This window comes from Phaenicophaeus curvirostris, chromosome 11 (assembly GCF_032191515.1).
Source record: "Phaenicophaeus curvirostris isolate KB17595 chromosome 11, BPBGC_Pcur_1.0, whole genome shotgun sequence".
In the NCBI taxonomy this organism is placed as follows: Eukaryota; Metazoa; Chordata; class Aves; order Cuculiformes; family Cuculidae; genus Phaenicophaeus; species Phaenicophaeus curvirostris.
The window spans coordinates 11,490,877-11,509,319 of NC_091402.1; the positions used below are offsets into that span (position 1 = coordinate 11,490,877).

The following is an 18,443-nucleotide window of genomic DNA, read 5'->3' on the forward strand; positions in this document are numbered from 1 at the left end:
ACATGTTAAAAGAAATTTGATAATTAGTTTACAGATGATATTGTCGGGTTTGGTAAATTATACAATTTTAGGTGTCTTCAGAAAATGTATTTCATAATGTATGGAATTGAAAGTTGATCCACACCTGCACTTCTGCCAAACCTTTCAAGCATTTGTATCAGACATTTTTATCTCAATGTTTGCCCACTAAATACTGCAGACTATTCAGTGATTAATAGAGAATCCTCTGTTTATTGGAAACCATCTCTGTGATGAGAACAGCACTCTTTTAGCTGAAGGATGTGTAGAGTTCTTGCACTTGGTCCTTGTAATCCTGTCAGTTACTTGACAAAGAGCTGGAAAATCTTGCCTACAAGGATGACTAACTGAAATAGCTCAGGAGTATAGAAGTCATAAGCCAAGCCCTTATATGAAGCTAGTGTATGGGTGAATGTATGTTGCCATGTTGTAGCACATGTTAACATATTTCTGCTGTGTCTTTAAATAAGTATTTGTATTAGCAGATTCTAGATGACAATTTCTACTTTAGACAGTTCTGTTAAAGTATACTGCTTTGACATATACAAACTTATTTAAATGTATAATAACTATGATTGTTTCTAATTTTCTTCTATAAACATTTTAAGAGCAAGTGATACTCCTAGTGCTGGCGCAATGGCTTGAAAAGGGATGAAACTAAAAGAGCAAGAGGTCTGTCACCTCTGACCTGATAAGAAGGAAAGGCTTAGGTGACCAAAGCTTTGTATAGTCACAAAGGTAGCATTTGATCTTGTCCTGCCATAGTGAGGAAGTTCACGTTCAGATGGGACAATGGCTGGAGCACGAGTAGGTCAGCCCAAGCTCTTGGATCTCCTTTCAGTGAAACCCTGATATGAAAACTTGGGGAATACCTGGATCTTGACTGCATCTGGAGTTAGGCTGTGACTGGGTTACACATCTGGGCTAAGAACTCAACACATTCCCAAGTTCAGTAATATACATAATAAATTTTGCTTTTTCCCTCTTCATGCATACCACATATTATAGAAGAAAAGACTTAAACTGGAAAACAAAAAGGGAAGTGAAATGGAAAATTGCATATGAGGTTAATTCTTCCAGCATGCCTCCAAGACCTGTTTATCTTCAAATGCTAAAAGATGGCAGGTCAACAGCACATAATCTTTGATGAACCGCTGTACGCATTGCCTACTGAAACTTATAAGCTCAAATTAGTTTTGCATTCCCTCAGTAGCTGGAAACATGGCAGTCATTGCTAAATGCTACTATCACTGCTACAAATCTTTGTTTAAGGCTATCCATTTTGCCCAAGAAAGCTTTTGTGGCTGACGTTTTTCTTTCTATCAAACAACATAAGATAAATAATTACTCTACTTTGCCTCAATCAACTTCCACCTCACTTCTCTTTAGTCTATGAAAAGAGTTGCAGGCTAGAAATCTACTGTCATAATCACCTATGCTTATCCCAGTTACAAATTTAATGTAGGAGACACATTTTCCTGAAATCAGAAGCAATAATTTCTGCTAGAAACAGAGAACACAGCACTGAGACACATATAGCTGAAACTAAAGCACAATTGTAGGATATAAGACCCTATGTTTCTTGATTTCACGTTTCAGTACCTAAATGAAGAGGAGCTTACTCAGTGTAAAAGGATGCTGATCTTTGCTGCTGCCTCCAGGAATATCAGTAATGAATACTAATGTTCATGACATATTTCTAAACTACTTAAACTGATATAATTGCTTTCTACATTACATAAGGTGAAATGAGGTGACTAACAAAAAACAATAATTCACTGAACATTGTAGCAGACACATGCAATGATGTGCCTGACTTAATTAAGCGGCAAATACTAGCCTGAATTTGGACAGTCTTACACATAAATAACATTCAAAAAACATAATCCTCCATGTGATAGAGACTGTAGAACTACAGAGCAAAAATTACTAGAAACTAATATATTGTCTTTGTAACAATATGTTGTCTTGAGTCATAACCTGTTTACATGCAAAGCAAGGCATGATAAGTGACCATAGAATCCAAGGAAAAATGTTATAAAAAGGAATGCAATTATTAGGATTTTATTTATAACAAATTCAGGTCCCGTGGTTCTGGTAATGGGATAGCAGTTTACTTGAATGCCATTTACCATTCTGGGCAATGTCCAACAGAACTGGTAGTATATTTTAGTTATATCATTTCCCTGAAAGGGATTAGTCAATGGGTCTGGACTGAAAGCAGTCCTTGGTGCAGTCCAGTGATGTTCTTGAAAAGCTGCAGGTGTGAAGACATACCCTGAAGCACAGTGTATCAACTATGCAAGGGCACCCTAGCATTTTCTAATGTTTAATATTGTTGTTCCATTTGTCCCACAGTAAGGGATGAATAGACCACCCTGGGTTTATAATGAATAGAAAAGACTTCACCGCTCTTCAAACTAAACCAAATTCTGTACCAGTTTTATCCCACTACACCACAGTGAGATATTTCTGTCTTTATTTATTGTACATGCCACTGCAAAGAGTAGAAATAGCACCATAAGTTTATACGTAACAAAAAAACCCACCACTTAAGATGATTGGATCAATTATACCTTTGTTTGTGATATAGAGATATATATATATATACACACAAACTCGCATACATAAAGACACATATGTATATAAAAAGCTAATATGTCTACATCTTCTGAGTTACAAGACAACACTACCAGCAATGTTGGTACACAAGCAATGTGAGTATGTGAAGCAAAATTTTGCATTTCCCATGAGAAAGCCCTTTCAAAATGATTGCTGGCATTGCATACTGTGTATAAATTGAAAAAAAAAAAGAATATCAAAGTACTAGTAAATAAGCTCCAAACGACATGGTTCATATGAGATAACTGCACCTTTACTGTGCTTTCCTAAGGCTTGGTTAAGCACAAGGGCTGTGATTGTGTTACAGCAGTTATATTCATTATGACTTAAGCCGTTTACTGTTGAAAGACATTTTTATGCTGATTTGTCAACAACGGAACACACTGGGGTTTATATCTTTCAGTTTTATGTTTGGGTTAAATACAGCAAATTCTCTCATTGCCTTTTTCCTACTGAGACACAGTTATTTACAGTTGTGAATGCCCACACAAATGTTTGTGCTATTGCTTTAAACCAGTCATATATTCATAATGTTCCTGGGAACAGTGTGTCACTCACTCACACCTTCTCAGGGCACTGCAACAGCAATGCTAGCAGGGTGCTAACTGCACATAAAACACACAGATGTATTCTGCAGTGCCTTGATGGGATAGGAGTGTTTCTAGCTCAGCTTTCTAATTTAAGTGCTCTCATTGTTGCTGTCAATGAAAATAATATGTAATACCATGTTAAAAATCAAAATTCTTTTTAAGATGTGGAAATCATGTTGTGTCTTGTACTTAACTGTCAGAAGAAACAGAGAATCCTCAGAAGGATTCTTCATCATGGGAAGATGAGTAAATTCATTTGTTCAGCAGCTTGCTCAGCCCTTGTCCCTAGATGTCATGGGAGCACTAGAGTGCCCTTATTATTTAGTAACCCAGCTGTAGTCTTCATAACTGCTTATTTCAATACTGGTAAACCCATCTGGTGACTTAAGCAAGGCCTTGTCTGACACCGAAGCAGAGTCTAGCCCACTATTGATCAGATGCCAGTAAGGCACCCTAATGTTGGGCTTTAAGAACCAAAAACATCTGTAGTTTCACACCCCATATAAATCCCAATGTCAACAGAAATGCAATGAGCTATTAGGATTTAGGAAAATGTTTTGAAAACACAAGACTTAAACCCTCCCTGAAGGGTTTATGTGCAGAATTTGAATTGCAAATAAGCTAAAATATTTTCTGTTTCCCTAGGAAAAGTAAGCACTCAGGAGTGAAAACCAAATGAATATCCAAGTCCTTTAATGGAAAGGGAAAAATAGGAGTGATCAGTATTGGAAACTTTAGTTAAATAACACATGGTATTTTCCCCCTTCAGAATATGGTTCAATAATTTTAAATAAGCAGTAAGTACTACAACAGCATAAGTAAATCTTGCTGGAGACTGTAAAACTGGTGGCTTCTGCTTCTACTCTGGTAGTTACAATTATTTGCTATTCAGTCTGTTATGGATATCTGGAAAATAGTTTGAGTGCAGAAAACGCCTCAGGGATAAAAAAGTTTGAAAAGAAAAATGTAGCTGTATATCATTGGCATTCATGAGAAAAATCCACGTTAGATGCCTTCAAATCAGGTACTCAGGAGACAATATAGAGATCAGGAGCCATGGTGTGCCAAGAATGCAAGCCTAGCTGGGACAGACTCAGTTTATTTCCTGGCAGATGAAGAATACAAAAGTATGCAAGCCCAAATTCAAAAGATAATATAGATGTGTGGAAAATGGTGGGAGGGAAAGCTGAGGCTGCAGAATAAAAAGGCTATGCATACACTCCCTGGATTAGTGTCTTATCTTCACATTGTTATTCCTTTCCTCCTCCATGCATTCAACTGATCTCTTTGTATAGGCAGTTACACCAATATACCAGACCTAGAGTGAAGCTCCTCTGCCAGCATCACTATGGAATTTAGCCTCAAATAGCTGTAGTTAATCATTGTTTCTTTCACCAGGTCAAGAAGTTACTATTTCTGCAAACACAGCTACATTTTGCCATGGGTAAAAATGTCAATTTGCTTGAATTTAGCTAAGAGCAAAATCTCATCATTCCTACTGCCTGACAACTTTTACCTCAGAAAGATGTCAGTTTGCCACCTGAACTGACTTTCTTTTTTTTACAAAACTAACAGACGTTAGTGGCAGAAATGTGAAATGTTGTATATTTTCATGAAAATTCAAACGACACCAGAAGTGCATTTTCTTATTTGTCACCAACTTGATCTTGTGTTTTATTACTCAAAAAAATAAGCAGTTAAACAAAATATAAGTCTTGAAAACTAAAGCTTAGGCACCGATTTGAGCCTCAGCTCAATAAAGACAAAATATTGGCTTACTTTGAAGCACTATATATTAGTCAGATTATTTTAATTAATTAATGAATCTATAACATACCTCCTTCTAAATTCCATTCCAAGGGAAAACATCAATACAGCTGCAAGCTTCAGACACAAAACAAATTGCCTTTCCCTCTATATGCTAAGTACAGTGTCTCTAAGTCAATGCATCTACTGATATCCTGCATTTAGACTGAAATTTTCAATATTCCAGATATCCAGAAAAAAAATGTTGGATGAAAGCAGCACTTCTGTGCACTTTCTTTCCAACAACATTACCTATATTATTAGAAATAAAAAGCAGATTCACTTCTAGGCAGCAGTTTGGCACCCTGCCGCATGCAGAGCTACAGCTGACCAGTGTATTTTCCCCAGACGTAGTTCTGACACCTTTTTTTCCACCACAGTATTTCCATCTATTCATGGAATCATAAAATCATAGTATGGTTTGTGTTGGAAGGGACCTTAAAGAATTTCCACTGGATCAGGTTACTCAAAGCCCACCTCCAGGGACAACAACTACCCCAGACAATGTGTTCCAGTGTCTCACCACCCTCATAGTAAAAAATTTCTTTCTAATATCTAATTTAAATCTACCCTCTTTCAGCTTAAAACCATTACCCCTCATCCTATTGCTGCACTCCCTGATCAAGAGCCTCTCCAAGCTTTCCTGTAGCCCCTAGTAAGTACTGGAAGACTTCTATTAGGTCTTCCCAGAGCTTTCTCTTCCTTCTCTAGGCTGAACAACCCCAACGCTCTCAGCCTGTCATCGTATGTGAGCTGCTACAGGCCTTTGATAATCTTATGGCTCTCCTGAAAAATTCTCTACTTTCTATTCCCCTCTTACTGAGTTACAGATGAGTCTTTTGAAACCAAGAAGCAAGAACCTGCTGCTGCCAATATACAGAATATATACTCAAAACTCTTTGTATTCATATTAGGTATTGATCAGTCCCAAGACCTGTAATTCTCCTGCTCCTAAGAGTGCAAGCTATAGGTCGTTATTTTGTATATATACATACACACACACACATTTCCTTTAAGTAATCCAACGTCTTTACTTATTTCACTCTGACAAACACAAGGGCCTAACTGGCAAGCAGGCACTTAATAATTTTTACAACGTCTTTCCTACAGCAGCTTCCATGGGATTATTTACTGTCAAACTAAATCAAGAATAAATGAAAAAACTGAAATATTTATAGCATAAGAAAAATCTGGTTCAGACTAGGAATCCCAAATGGGCATTAAATCAAGAAATGTAACAAGATAAATTGTGCCATCATAGTCTTTGTTTTCTGGATGTAACGCTGTCACTTATTCTAATTGTTATGCCACAGTTTGAACAGTTGTTCTAGATAGATAGATGGAAAACAAAGTATGTTAAATACAATCATGGGGGAAACATTACCTTTTCCCCTAAAAATACTTATTGCATGTTCATTTGTCAACAGTATGTAATTTATACAAATGTGTTTGTTACAGAAGTAGTCAGCATAATTTTTTGTTTTCCCGCTAGAGAAAACAAGTCTGTGGGAAGGGACTCAATACTCAGATATTTTTAGTTGGTTTTCTTCTCATTTGTGGGGCAAGTAAAGCTACCTATTCCTGAGATATCCAAAGGTGATGTGTTGTACATACAGGAGTAAATACAAGATGCCTAATATCTTTGTTGTAGACATAGACAGTGGGATTGAGGGTACCCTCATCAAGTTTGCCGATGGCACCAAGTTGTGTGGTGCAGTTGACACAATGAAGAGAAGGGATGCCATACAGAGGGACCTTGACAGACTTCAGAAATGGGCCTGGGTGAACCTGGTGAAGTTCAAGAAGGCCAGGTGCAACATCCTGCACCTGCACTGGGGCAACCCTAAGCACAAACACAGGCTGGGTGGAGAATGGATTGAGAGTAGTCCTGAAGGGAAGGATTTGCGGTGTTGGTGGATTAGAAACTCAACATGAGCTGGCAATGTGTGTATGCTGACCAGAAAGACAAGTATATCCTGGACTGCATCAAAAAAAGTATGAAGAGCAGGTCAAGGAACATGATTCTCCGCTCTACTCTTGCGAGACCTCACCTAGAGCCCTACATTCAATTCTGGCATCCTTAGCAGTAACTTCACCAAAAGAGGACCAACCATAGACAAATACTTGTTGTTATCTACTTACACTAACAGAGAACATTTGCATCCAGCAAACTGCTTCATCAGAAAATGGGCAAACTGAGCCTCCTCACCCAGTTGTGTTGCTGGATGCACATGTGGGTCAGGGTTATTTGAGGAATCCTCCTGCATGCAACCAATCCCTCCTACTAATCTATAGTTAAAAAGAAGGTAAAGCTGGGACACAGGGGAAAGCATTGATTTAAAGTCACAAAATTAATATAGGAGGAATTAACATGAAATATTAGTAAATAACTAAATTTCTAACTTTTTGATCTGCAAGGATCTGTTTAGGAAGGACAAGACAAAAAGGTAAAGTTTTATTTTTGTCTTAAATATCACAGATGTGTACACCAGCTTCAAGACAAATATTGACAAGCAGGAGAAAGGGTGTGAAATAAATATGCTGCAGTTCAATAAGAAAAGGCACAATGTTTCACTCTTAAGTAGAAATAACAAAGGCATACCTTCAGTATAGCGTGGCAGTTTAAAGAAGTGAGTGGAACCAAAACAAATGCAAATTTATATATAGCCATTCTCTTTTCATAGAATCATAGAATAACCAGGTTGGAAGAGACCCACCGGATCATCGAGTCCAACCATTCCTATCAAACACTAAACCATGTCCCTCAGCACCTCGTCCACCCGTGCCTTAAACACCTCCAGGGAAGGTGAATCAACCACCTCCCTGGGCAGCCTCTGCCAGTGCCCAATGACCCTTTCTGTGAAGAATTTTTTCCTAATGTTCAGCCTAAACCTCCCCTGGCAGAGCTTGAGGCCATTCCCTCTTGTCCTGTCCCCTGTCACTTGGGAGAAGAGGCCAGCTCCCTCCTCTCTACAGTCTCCTTTCAGGTAGTTGTAGAGAGCAATGAGGTCTCCCCTCAGCCTCCTCTTCTCCAGGCTAAACAACCCCAGCTCTCTCAGCTGCTCTTCGTAAGACCTGTTGTCCAGACCCCTCACCAGGTTTGTTGCTCTTCTCTGGACTCGCTCCAGAGCCTCAACATCCTTCTTGTGGTGAGGGGCCCAGAACTGAACACAGGATTCGAGGAGCGGTCTCACCAGTGCCGAGTACAGAGGGAGAATAACCTCCCTGGACCTGCTGATCACACCGTTTCTGATCCAAGCCAAGATGCCATTGGCCTTCTTGGCCACCTGGGCCACTGCTGGCTCATGTTCAGTCGCTGTCAACCAACACCCCCAGGTCCCTCTCCTCCAGGCAGCTTTCTAGACAGACTTCTCCTAGTCTGTAGCACTGCACAGGGTTGTTGTGCCCCAAGTGCAGGACCCGGCATTTGGCCTTGTTAAACCTCATGCCATTGGACTCAGCCCAGCGGTCCAGCCTGTTCAGATCCCTCTGCAGAGCTTCTCTACCCTCCAGCAGATCCACACTTCCACCCAGCTTAGTGTCATCTGCAAACTTGCTAAGGGTGCACTCGATGCCTTCATCCAGGTCATTGATAAAGACATTGAACAGGGCTGGACCCAGCCCTGAGCCCTGGGGAACCCCACTTGTCACTGGCCTCCAGCTGGATTTCACACCATTTCCCACCACTCTCTGGGCCCGGCCATCCAACCAGTTTTCCACCCAGGAGAGTGTGCGCCTGTCCAGCCCAGAGGTGACAGTTTCTGAAGCAGAATGCTGTGAGAAACTGTGTCAAAGGCTTTACTGAAGTCCAGGAAGATACATCCACAGCCTTTCCCTCATCCAGCAGCCGAGTCACTTTGTCATAGAAGGCGATCAGGTTAGTTTGGCAAGACCTGCCTTTTGTGAACCCGTGTTGTCTGGGCCTGATCACCCGGTTCTCTGTCTCTCTCAATGACAAATGGCCATTTGTCATTGCTCTGCCTAAGCTAAAGGACTGTGCCCAGCTCTGGCTTGCAGAAAAACGGCAGCTATGCTGAAATAATCCAGAAGAGACAAAAATGAGAAGAGATAAAATAATTACTTAGGAAAACTGGCATAGGTATCCTCTAATATAAAACATAATAATATTCTTCAAACCTGCTAGAGATATAGAGAGAAATGTCCATGTCCATTGACAGTAGACAAATAAAGGCACTTATAGCCAATATCAGGAATAAGTTTTAAGCCAACAACATTGTCAATGTTTCCTGAGGAAGTTATGGAAAGACTTGTATCACCACAAGTCTTTGAAGCATGATAGTCAAATATTTATTGAGGATATTTTAGGCGCAGTTACTGTCTCTTGGGGTAGGATTGATGTATAAAGTTACCATCAGGCTCCTTTCTCTACTTTGACAGAATTATCCAAACTTCAATTTCCTTTTTCAAACAGCTCAAGCCATTTATGCTTTTAAATGATGCAGAATTGCTTCAGTAGGCCCCAGATGTGTGTGAAGTAAGACCTCACAAAAGATTAAAAGAAACTCTGCCTTTTCCATCCCTTTTTTCTTCAAAAACTTAGAAGCTTGTCAAGGTTTGATCATTTGTCACCTGAAATGGCAACTAGCAATGGTGCACAAGGCTTCTATGTGTCTCCCCTGAGACCACCTAGGTGAAGTTAGTAAAAACCTCTGAACAGAATTAGGTCCCTTATGGAAGTGGAATGACTTCCAAAAGAGTTGAATTTCTTAATTTTCAAAAAAAACCCATCTCTTTTACTTGTAACAGCAATAAGTTTCATAGCAACCCTGTATTATCACAAGTCTTTTCACACTGGTATGAAAAATGAGGCAAGCGAAAAGAGACTACAGATCTGTAAATGTGGATCGTATATGTAAGTTCTCATTGAAAAATTTTCAGCACTTAAAAGGTTTAAAATGATTTTATGATTTTGTAAACCCATTTTATTAAGTGGCTTCAGCTGTTTTATGAACTAATTCTCAGCAGTAAATTGTTAGTTTGCCCTTTGGGATTATAGGCCAAACAGGTACTTTTTTCCTGGTTTAATTCAATCACATGTTGACTGAAATGTCAAAGGAAATTAAAGCAATTGTTACGTAAAATCTTACAGATGAATTTTTCATTGCTGAAGAATAAACCTTGAATAAAAAACTTTGTTTGCTTGTTTCACTTGGTGGATTGACGTTGGTTTGACATTGTATTGCCCTTATTGCCCTCTCCTCCCATATAAGATTTACCACTTTGCACAAATAACTGCTTATGCTACAATACATTCACCAAAGGATCCTTTCTGGGATCAGAAGCCAGACTGCTATACAGCAAGGAACATCATAAAGAGGATCATCATTTAGCAGTCAAGAAGAGTACATTTTTTAAACCCCCTCTCTTCCAACCCAGCAATGATAGGCAAATGGAGCACAGGCAGATCTTGCCCTCTTACTTGGGGAAACTCACTCCTCTGCCAAGTGATCTCTGTGCCACATGGATTAGATGGATGAATCCGAAATATTATGTAAGCTTTTCATTGATCTTGTTACCAGCTCTGTGTCACTTAGGAATTACTTTCATGCTGGGATGATCCTATCTAGAATGTTGATTGCGTTTTTAGTGTCTGAGTCTTCAAATGGTGCAGTAGAACATAATTTTGCAAGGAGAAAATTGGGTATTTATTTCAAATCTGTACTTTAATTACCCAATATCTCTTCCTGTTTTTACAGGATATCAAGGTAGTCACAGGAGGACATACTTTACTTTCCACTGATTGGATGGGAGGAATTTTTGACCTTGGAAAGTGGAGATGGTGTTGCTATGGAAACTAATAAGTCTGCTGCCATTCATGAGCTGCAGCACAGGTAAAATGTTCTGCTATTAGTGTTTGTCATTGATAAATCTATATCAGTATCATAATTCTTCCAGAAAGGAGAAGCAATTACCAAAACTAACAGTACTTATTCACTTGAACAAGTGACTAAGAAGTTTTTCATTCGGACATGCTTAAATTTTAAGCAACAGAAGGTGCTGCCTTTGAACCAGGAAAACACGTTTCAAGATCATAAGAAAGCTGTACTTCAGGTAATAGCCTTAAAAATATTCTAAACTGTAACGTTGAGAAAATAGTACAATTGTTACTTGGCTAGCAACATGCACATGCAAGACGTTTCTTAACCACAGCACATCTAACTCCAAAGCCAGCAAATGGAGCTGGATTGAAAACCAGAACAGTTTAGTGAGTTGTCTGGGAGTGTTGCATGGATGGTTTAGATTCTACATATGCTATCATACCCTTCAAATGTGTCTGTACTAGTAAAGGGTCTTTAAATCACATTCAACTTAAAGACAACAAAAAGCAGTTATTTATGAAGCCCAAATAGGTAAGAATCTGAAGAATTACCAAAATATAAATACCAAAAATGAAAGAAAATCCTGCTTAACGTCCAAAGCAAATGCAAATATTCCTTCTTTCAGTTGGCATGATGCATGCAACCTTCATGCAACACACCCTGTCACTGAACTGAGTGCCAGGCACCCTATGAGTCCTCAGATTCTATTCAAAGGAGGAAGCGTGGTTGGAAGAATCAGGACTACCTTCCCCCATTCTCCTTCTTGAGTATCCTTTGTGCTTAATTGAAATATCAACAGGTTGCTAACATATTTCAAGGTAAAATATTCTTTTCTTCCTGGCTGGGCATTGTTTGTGGTGAGGGTTTGATATTTTAATTCATTCCTTTTTTTGAACCTTTCTTCTAATTCAAAGCACATAATTTGACAATCCTGCTTCATAAAACCATAATGATGGGATTAATTCATGTGACTTATTAAAGGCTTGTCTAAAACTAGACACAAAATGGTAACAGAACCTTTTGAGGTTATAATGAATTTAGGGATGAACTGACCCTTCACATTTGTCTGTGATAAAACTCATGACAACTGACTTTTGCCTACAATTAATATATTGAACTCTAAATAGCTGGGATGTTACTCATGCACATACAGGGAAATTATATTAAAGCAGCCTCAAATGATACTTAAATTAATCATGTAGTGCATGAGTCAGCAGCTGTTTGAAATGAAGAATCAGAATCAGAGTGCAGACTTCAGTAGTGTTTTAAAATATGATTTAAATTAAAATAACTAATACTTTATCTAATAGATTCCAAGTAATGTAAATCTCAGGATCAGAGTATCTGTTAAATCAATACTAATTGCCTATTTCAGTAACAAACAGCCAACATGTTAAGTGCTTCATATTAAAATGTTGTAGAGATTTCAAGCAAGCAGTTATTTATTTAGGCCCACATATGCTGAACTAAATACAATGACAACCTGTTAAGGATCCTAGTCTTGCCTTTCATTAACCACTACACTGCCACAGCATCTATCAACTCTCTTGGGTACTTCTTATAGATCATTTCCTTCTCTACTAGTTTAAGTGAATGACTTGTACCAATTTTTAGAGTATAGTATTTTCCTATAATGTCTTGTATGTTTCTAGGAGTTTTGAAATGGATGGTGATCCTGAAATATGAATCACTCGAGAAGCTGTACTGCTTAGTGATGGACAAGATATTTTTACAACCATGTTTTATATTTCCAAATATATGTAACCTTTTCCTTCACTTCATTTTTCAAGCCTTCATTTTTCAAACTATTTTGTCGTCTTCATCTTTTTTTTTTCCTAGAGGATCATCTTTTAATGAGACCAGTGTCCTGGGCTAACTGAGTTACAAGATACTAGGAGCTCACTTTTACATTAACATGATCAGGTTTTTGAAGACTTAAGATAAAAATTTAAATGATCCATATTCCCAAGCACCAAGAGTAGTTCACAATGGCACCTTTGTCCTGGTCCTGCCATCAATTAAAGGAACAGCAAAAGTTCCCACTGACTTCACAGAGATAAGCTAGTTTATACCTGGGTGTAAATTAACTTCATTGATTTCAGTGAAACCGTGCTGATTTTCACTACATGGCATTCTTAAATATCCTTGACGGTAATAGTCAAACCTGCAGTTATGAGAAAAACTTCCTTGATTTATTATATGGATGGTTTGCAACAATTTAGCAGTAATAGAACTGAGTGGGAAAATTAGGAACTAGTCATGATGCTGAGCAGAGCAGTCTTGTGGGCTGGGGCTTAAAAGGTAGTTCAGGTTCTTAAATGACACTGGTCTTTCTTCCTTATTTCCACCTCAGCTCTACAAGACATGTAAAATGAAAATTATATTGACCTATACATGAATTTTAAATCTAAAGATTAAATGTGCTGTACAGCAGAGCTAGATATTATTAGCCCCTCCTCCACTCTTTCCAAAATGGTAATTCAATTACTCAAAAATCAAACTACCCTCTATATTCTCTGTATATGGAAAGATCATGGAAAGACTAATATTACCCCCAGCTCCTATTTTCCAACAGAGCTTTTTTATGTAACTCAGAATGGTCTTTGGGGTTTTCTTGCAAGTGCCCTGGGGGATAAAATAAAATAATGTATGCATGCATAGTGACACAGTGAGAGAACAGATTAGGATGTTTTTTTTATAACCCATTGCTATTTAAATGAGATAATCTGATCCTAGCGGAGCACCAGAGGCAAGAAGGGTGATGAAGATAAACCCAGAGATCATTACATTAAATTCTGTGTACTTGTTATGAGGATGCAGGACAACCATCTCCCTACGCTTTTGTTGAAATTTAAGCATTGCTTGATATTAGCATGTCAGGAAAGAACACTCATTCCTGGATTAAAGATCTAGACAAAAATTTCAGCTCGTTTGAACAGTAAAGAGTCCAAAGTATTCAAGAAAGAAAAAATTTCTTCACACTAAAACTGTCTCAAGTTTTCCTCCTATGGCTGCTCCTACCTCAAACTCCTTCCTCTGCAGCTATTGTGTCAGACTGGTTGCCAAAATATCATACTAAGAGAGAGGAAGCCATCTGAAACTTCCATCAGATGCACTTTAGACTGCTATCTGGAAGTGGGTGCTAGGTCTGCTTCTACAGCAGGCTGCCCACGCAACAGGCATCCCATCTATCTGTCTCTCTGGTCTCTCCATTCTCTCCACTGTCAATAAGGATTTATGGATTCTATCCAATGCTGTAATGAATAATCTGACCATAAATACATGACAAAATCCATTCTCCCACTCTTTTCTATTAACTAGTTAAGGAATACAGGATGAAAACAAGTTGCAGATCATAGACAAGAAGAGAAACAAGTGCAGCTTGATTTTTCCAATGGTTGACCTAAATATATAATACTGGGGGAACAAACAAGTATGTTTGTAGTTCCCTATCCAGTAGGTTATATGTCCCACTTTGTCATCAGGTTTGCTGCAAATATCTGAGCTCCTCTGCTTGCTTCTTCAAGTTCTCCAAGGCTCTTTGCAGTTTGGGAAGAGAAGAAGTTATTATTTCTGTATTTTCTGTCTTCCTCCTGGACAGCTTATCCAAATTTTCACTGTCCCTCCCTTTCCTAAAGGCTGTCATGACATCTCTCTTATCTGATTACCAGTGGCTTCTGACCTTCAAATAAATACATAAAGTCTTCCACTAAAAGATAGGCTTTGCAACTGTCCCATGCTCTGCTCATGGTTTTGACTCCACTGAGGAAGCAAATGGACTTTACAGGGTTAAAGATGTGGGTAAAGAAAAATGGCAGTAAAAGCTATCAGGCACTTAACATTAGCTATAGCCAACATAAATATTAAAAGCCAAACCAGCAAGTCTGATCCTTCATTTCAGAAATGAGATGTAACTGTATTTGTACACAGACTTTTGCCTTATTGGCTTAAATTCAATTGAAGATGCAACTGCGACCTCCCGGGCTATATCTTGGCCCATCATTTTGAAACTGCTAAATTAGAGAGAGAAATTTCATGATGTAAAGTGTCCTGATACTCCTTGGGGTCACAGCATGATGAATATTGAATACATCACATCCCACAATCTGCCTGCAGACTCTTGCAGATTTATTGTTAGCATAACAACACCTTTAGGAATGGAACAGCAGACCATATATTTTAAGACAAGCGACATCTTTGCTATTTCTAACAGCGAACTGTGGAGATTAACTAGTCCAGCCTGGAAATGTTAAGGCTTCTCTGAACAACTAGAGGCATTTGGAGACCAACAGATGAATCAGAGAATGATAATAATTAGGTCTCCCTTGGATGACATGAAAGTTTTCATGACTTTGGGAAAAAGTTACCCTGAAAGCTGTATTTCTGTAAATGACTTCTAAGCATCTGGCAGGAGAGGATGGCTGGTAACAAAATGACCTTCTCAGGAGAGTGAAGAATGACATTTAAAGAAAAATTTTTGTTTCTATTTTATGGAGAGCCGTGCAGTTCAGCTCTTTCCTCAACATCAGTGAATTACAAACATACTCTAGTATAACAAAACCAGTTGAAGAGATTATTAGTTATTTAGCTAATTTGATTTGATGTTAACATGCTTTACTTGATTTCTGGTTGTAGAAGGTCTTCATAAAGATCTTACTCATTGCACCACAGCCTCACTCTCCATTGTAGCCAACAGAGGTGCTCTAGCAGATACTGCTTTGACTGCCTCCAATTCTGAAAGAAGACCCTGTCTGTGGGAGGTAATTTCCTAACGGTACAAGCTGCTTCTCCAGCACCTAGAGGCCCTGGCACAAGCTAATGTGAGCAGCGAGAGATGAGAGAGGTCTCTCAGGTGTGACCTTCACTCTCATGTTCCTCTTGTACCTTGTTTGCTTTTACCTTACACACAATGGACCGATTGTCTAAGTCTGAGATGGGCCAGAAACATCACAGCTAAAAGCTAGTACTCCAGAAACTACTCCAAATATGCTCAAAGACAAAACCAGGACCTAATACTATTTGTATTAGCAGGAAAAATACTACCATCAAAAAAGACATGAGAAATGTGCAACATGAATGGAAAAGACATCATAGACAGGAAGGGAAAATAATTTTTCTAATCTATCACACAGTTTTGCAGACATCACATCTGGAAAACATTAACCCAAATATTGGGTGAGTCACAGAGAGTGAGCTGCTTGCCCTAGTTCTTTTCTGGAAGGGCTTACACAGCACTCATCCCTCTATGTTTAATTTTAAGAATAAGAATGAGCAATTTCACTACTTCTATTTCCCATCTCTTATCAGAAGCACAAACTGTTTCTAACTCAAGGGCAAAAACCAGACAAAATAAGCCAGTATGCAAAATTATGAATGTCTGTCCACAGTGCAAGACAACATAAAGGATGAATCCTCTCGTGATGAAGAGGACTGGTGCTTAGGAAGCCTGTGAGCAATTTCTGGCTGTACCACTTGCTGGCTGCTTGAACAGGAGAATGTTACAGGGCACCACGGAGTTTAAGATAACTATTTCTTTACTGCTCAATTCAAAGAGGGATATATTCACACCAATTTGTGGCTTTTGCTGGCATGATAATGAAGCACATGTAGAAAGAAATAGCAATGCAGTAATGATAATAACTTCAATAAAGAAGTGACAACCTACATTACTAGCAATTAGCTGATGTGATGGTAAGGACTCAGCATTGCAATATGAGTCTTATCACTTGATTTGAAAAAGGAAGAATTAGGGCAAGGCTTAGCATTTCTGAAAGCCTCACCTATTATATTTAGTGAATATAAGGGATTTTGCAGCTTTTCACTAAACAGACACATACTCATCTCAAAGCAGTGATTATTCTGAGTGGGCAATGGAGGGTATCACTGTGATGTTTCTGAAGTATACCAAACCACATCAAACTGACCTGCTGGATGCAGGAAGTGACAATCATTTAATTTTATGTAACATGAGCTGGACTCATATTATAGAAGATTCTGACTTGTTATACTTAATTTCCAAGAAAAATATCTTTTTTGAATTCTCTTGGGTGCATACACATATGATGAAAAGGGGGTAAGAGCTCAGATGCTTCTCTGAGGGTGCACTTTCAAATTTTAGGTTGCATTGATTTAACTGTCAAAAAGATGTTATTTACAGTTCCTGAAGTTAAGTGGAGCATGCTAGAATTCATGGCAGTCATTACTAGAGTTTTATGTTTCTTATATGGCTCCAGTGTATAAGTCTCTTCTATAGTCTGAAAGACCTAACCCATTTTTATAGTAGTTTAAATAATTATCACTTCCTAATCTTTTCAATTAGTTACTTTTAAAAAAGGAGCGCTTTTTTTTTTTTAATATACTGTGAATTTTACATGGTTTCTTTCTGTGTTGTATCAAGTCATTTCATCTCCCTGTATGAAAGGCTTATTAACTTTATAAAATAAGATCCTGGTACTTCAGAAGTAATTTTTTTTCACTTTTTGTTTGCAACAGCTTCAAAGAAAATTCAATTGCACCTTATTACCACTGCCAAGAAGCTGAAATCAGCAGGTGATTAAAAACATAAAACATTTTGAGCATTTTCTATTGCCAGCTACGGAAAAATTAAGTATAAAAAATTTAAACTTATATCACTGAAGTAGTTAACTGAAGGACACTGGTTTTAAGTAAAATGCAATTGAATATAACTCTTCCATTTAATATAAATTTTGGGTGGAGACCCTACTTTCAGTACTCCAGATCATTTACTTATGAGCATTAAACAAGCTGAAACTGTACATCAGCTGTAGCCTCCCACATTCAATGAGATGGTTCCCTGACTCTAGTGTCACTCATTGATTTCATTCACAGCTAGACACCTTCAGAAAGAAGTCCACAGCTTATGTTTGATCTCTCACTTCTGTAACAAGCTCACCTTTTTACTAACTTTTGAACTGCGTTGTTTTGCAGAGGTCACTATTACAGCAGGGTACTTTGTTTATACTGGTCTGGATTTTGGAATCCAGAGCTGAGGCTGCTGCATCTTAGTCCAACATTTTGTCACAGTAATCAAATAGTTACCAACATGGATTCCATTTGAGTTTAATAGCCCAATCCATTTTCTTTTTTCTTCACAAGCGATGCCTCAATTAAAGCATTGGCATATGAAACCTTACATTTTATTTTGATGAGAATGATGGACATGTCCTACATGACATGGAGAGAAACTCATGCATAGTCTTAACTTTCCCCTAAAAGAAAAGTGATATGAATAGATAGTAAAGAATGAGGAGGATTGAATTTGTTTTCAGAAAACAGACTTCGAAATACAAAAAACAGTTAAGTCTGCTTTACTTACAAACGGAAACCCAGGACAAATTTCCAGTCAGTTTAATATTCCCATGCAGCAGACCTGCACACATTGACGTGGATGAAGACCTTGCCCATTGCCTTTTAAGACCTGAAACAATATCTGCTACTTCCACGTAATCACAGACTGATCATCCTTTCCATTGTTTGCAGAAGCTTGAAAACAAAATGTCTCTAGTTATCGATTTGGCACTTCTTTTTCATTTAGCGACTATTGATT

General features: G+C 38.3%; 1 protein-coding gene across 6 annotated transcripts in view; it reads left to right on the top strand.

The window, feature by feature from the left end:
* Positions 1-18,443, top strand: part of CNTN6 (contactin 6) — a 140,567-nt gene that overhangs the window by 20,754 nt on the left and 101,370 nt on the right. For 5 of the 6 annotated variants that reach the window (XM_069865607.1, XM_069865612.1, XM_069865611.1 and 2 more), the window contains exon 2: positions 10,754-10,888. The exons of the other annotated variant lie outside the window; for it this stretch is intronic. In XM_069865607.1, coding sequence (XP_069721708.1) covers positions 10,834-10,888 — 55 coding nt within the window. In that variant the 5' untranslated portion in view covers positions 10,754-10,833. The remainder of the gene's footprint in view (positions 1-10,753; positions 10,889-18,443) is intronic. 6 annotated transcript variants of the gene reach the window in all.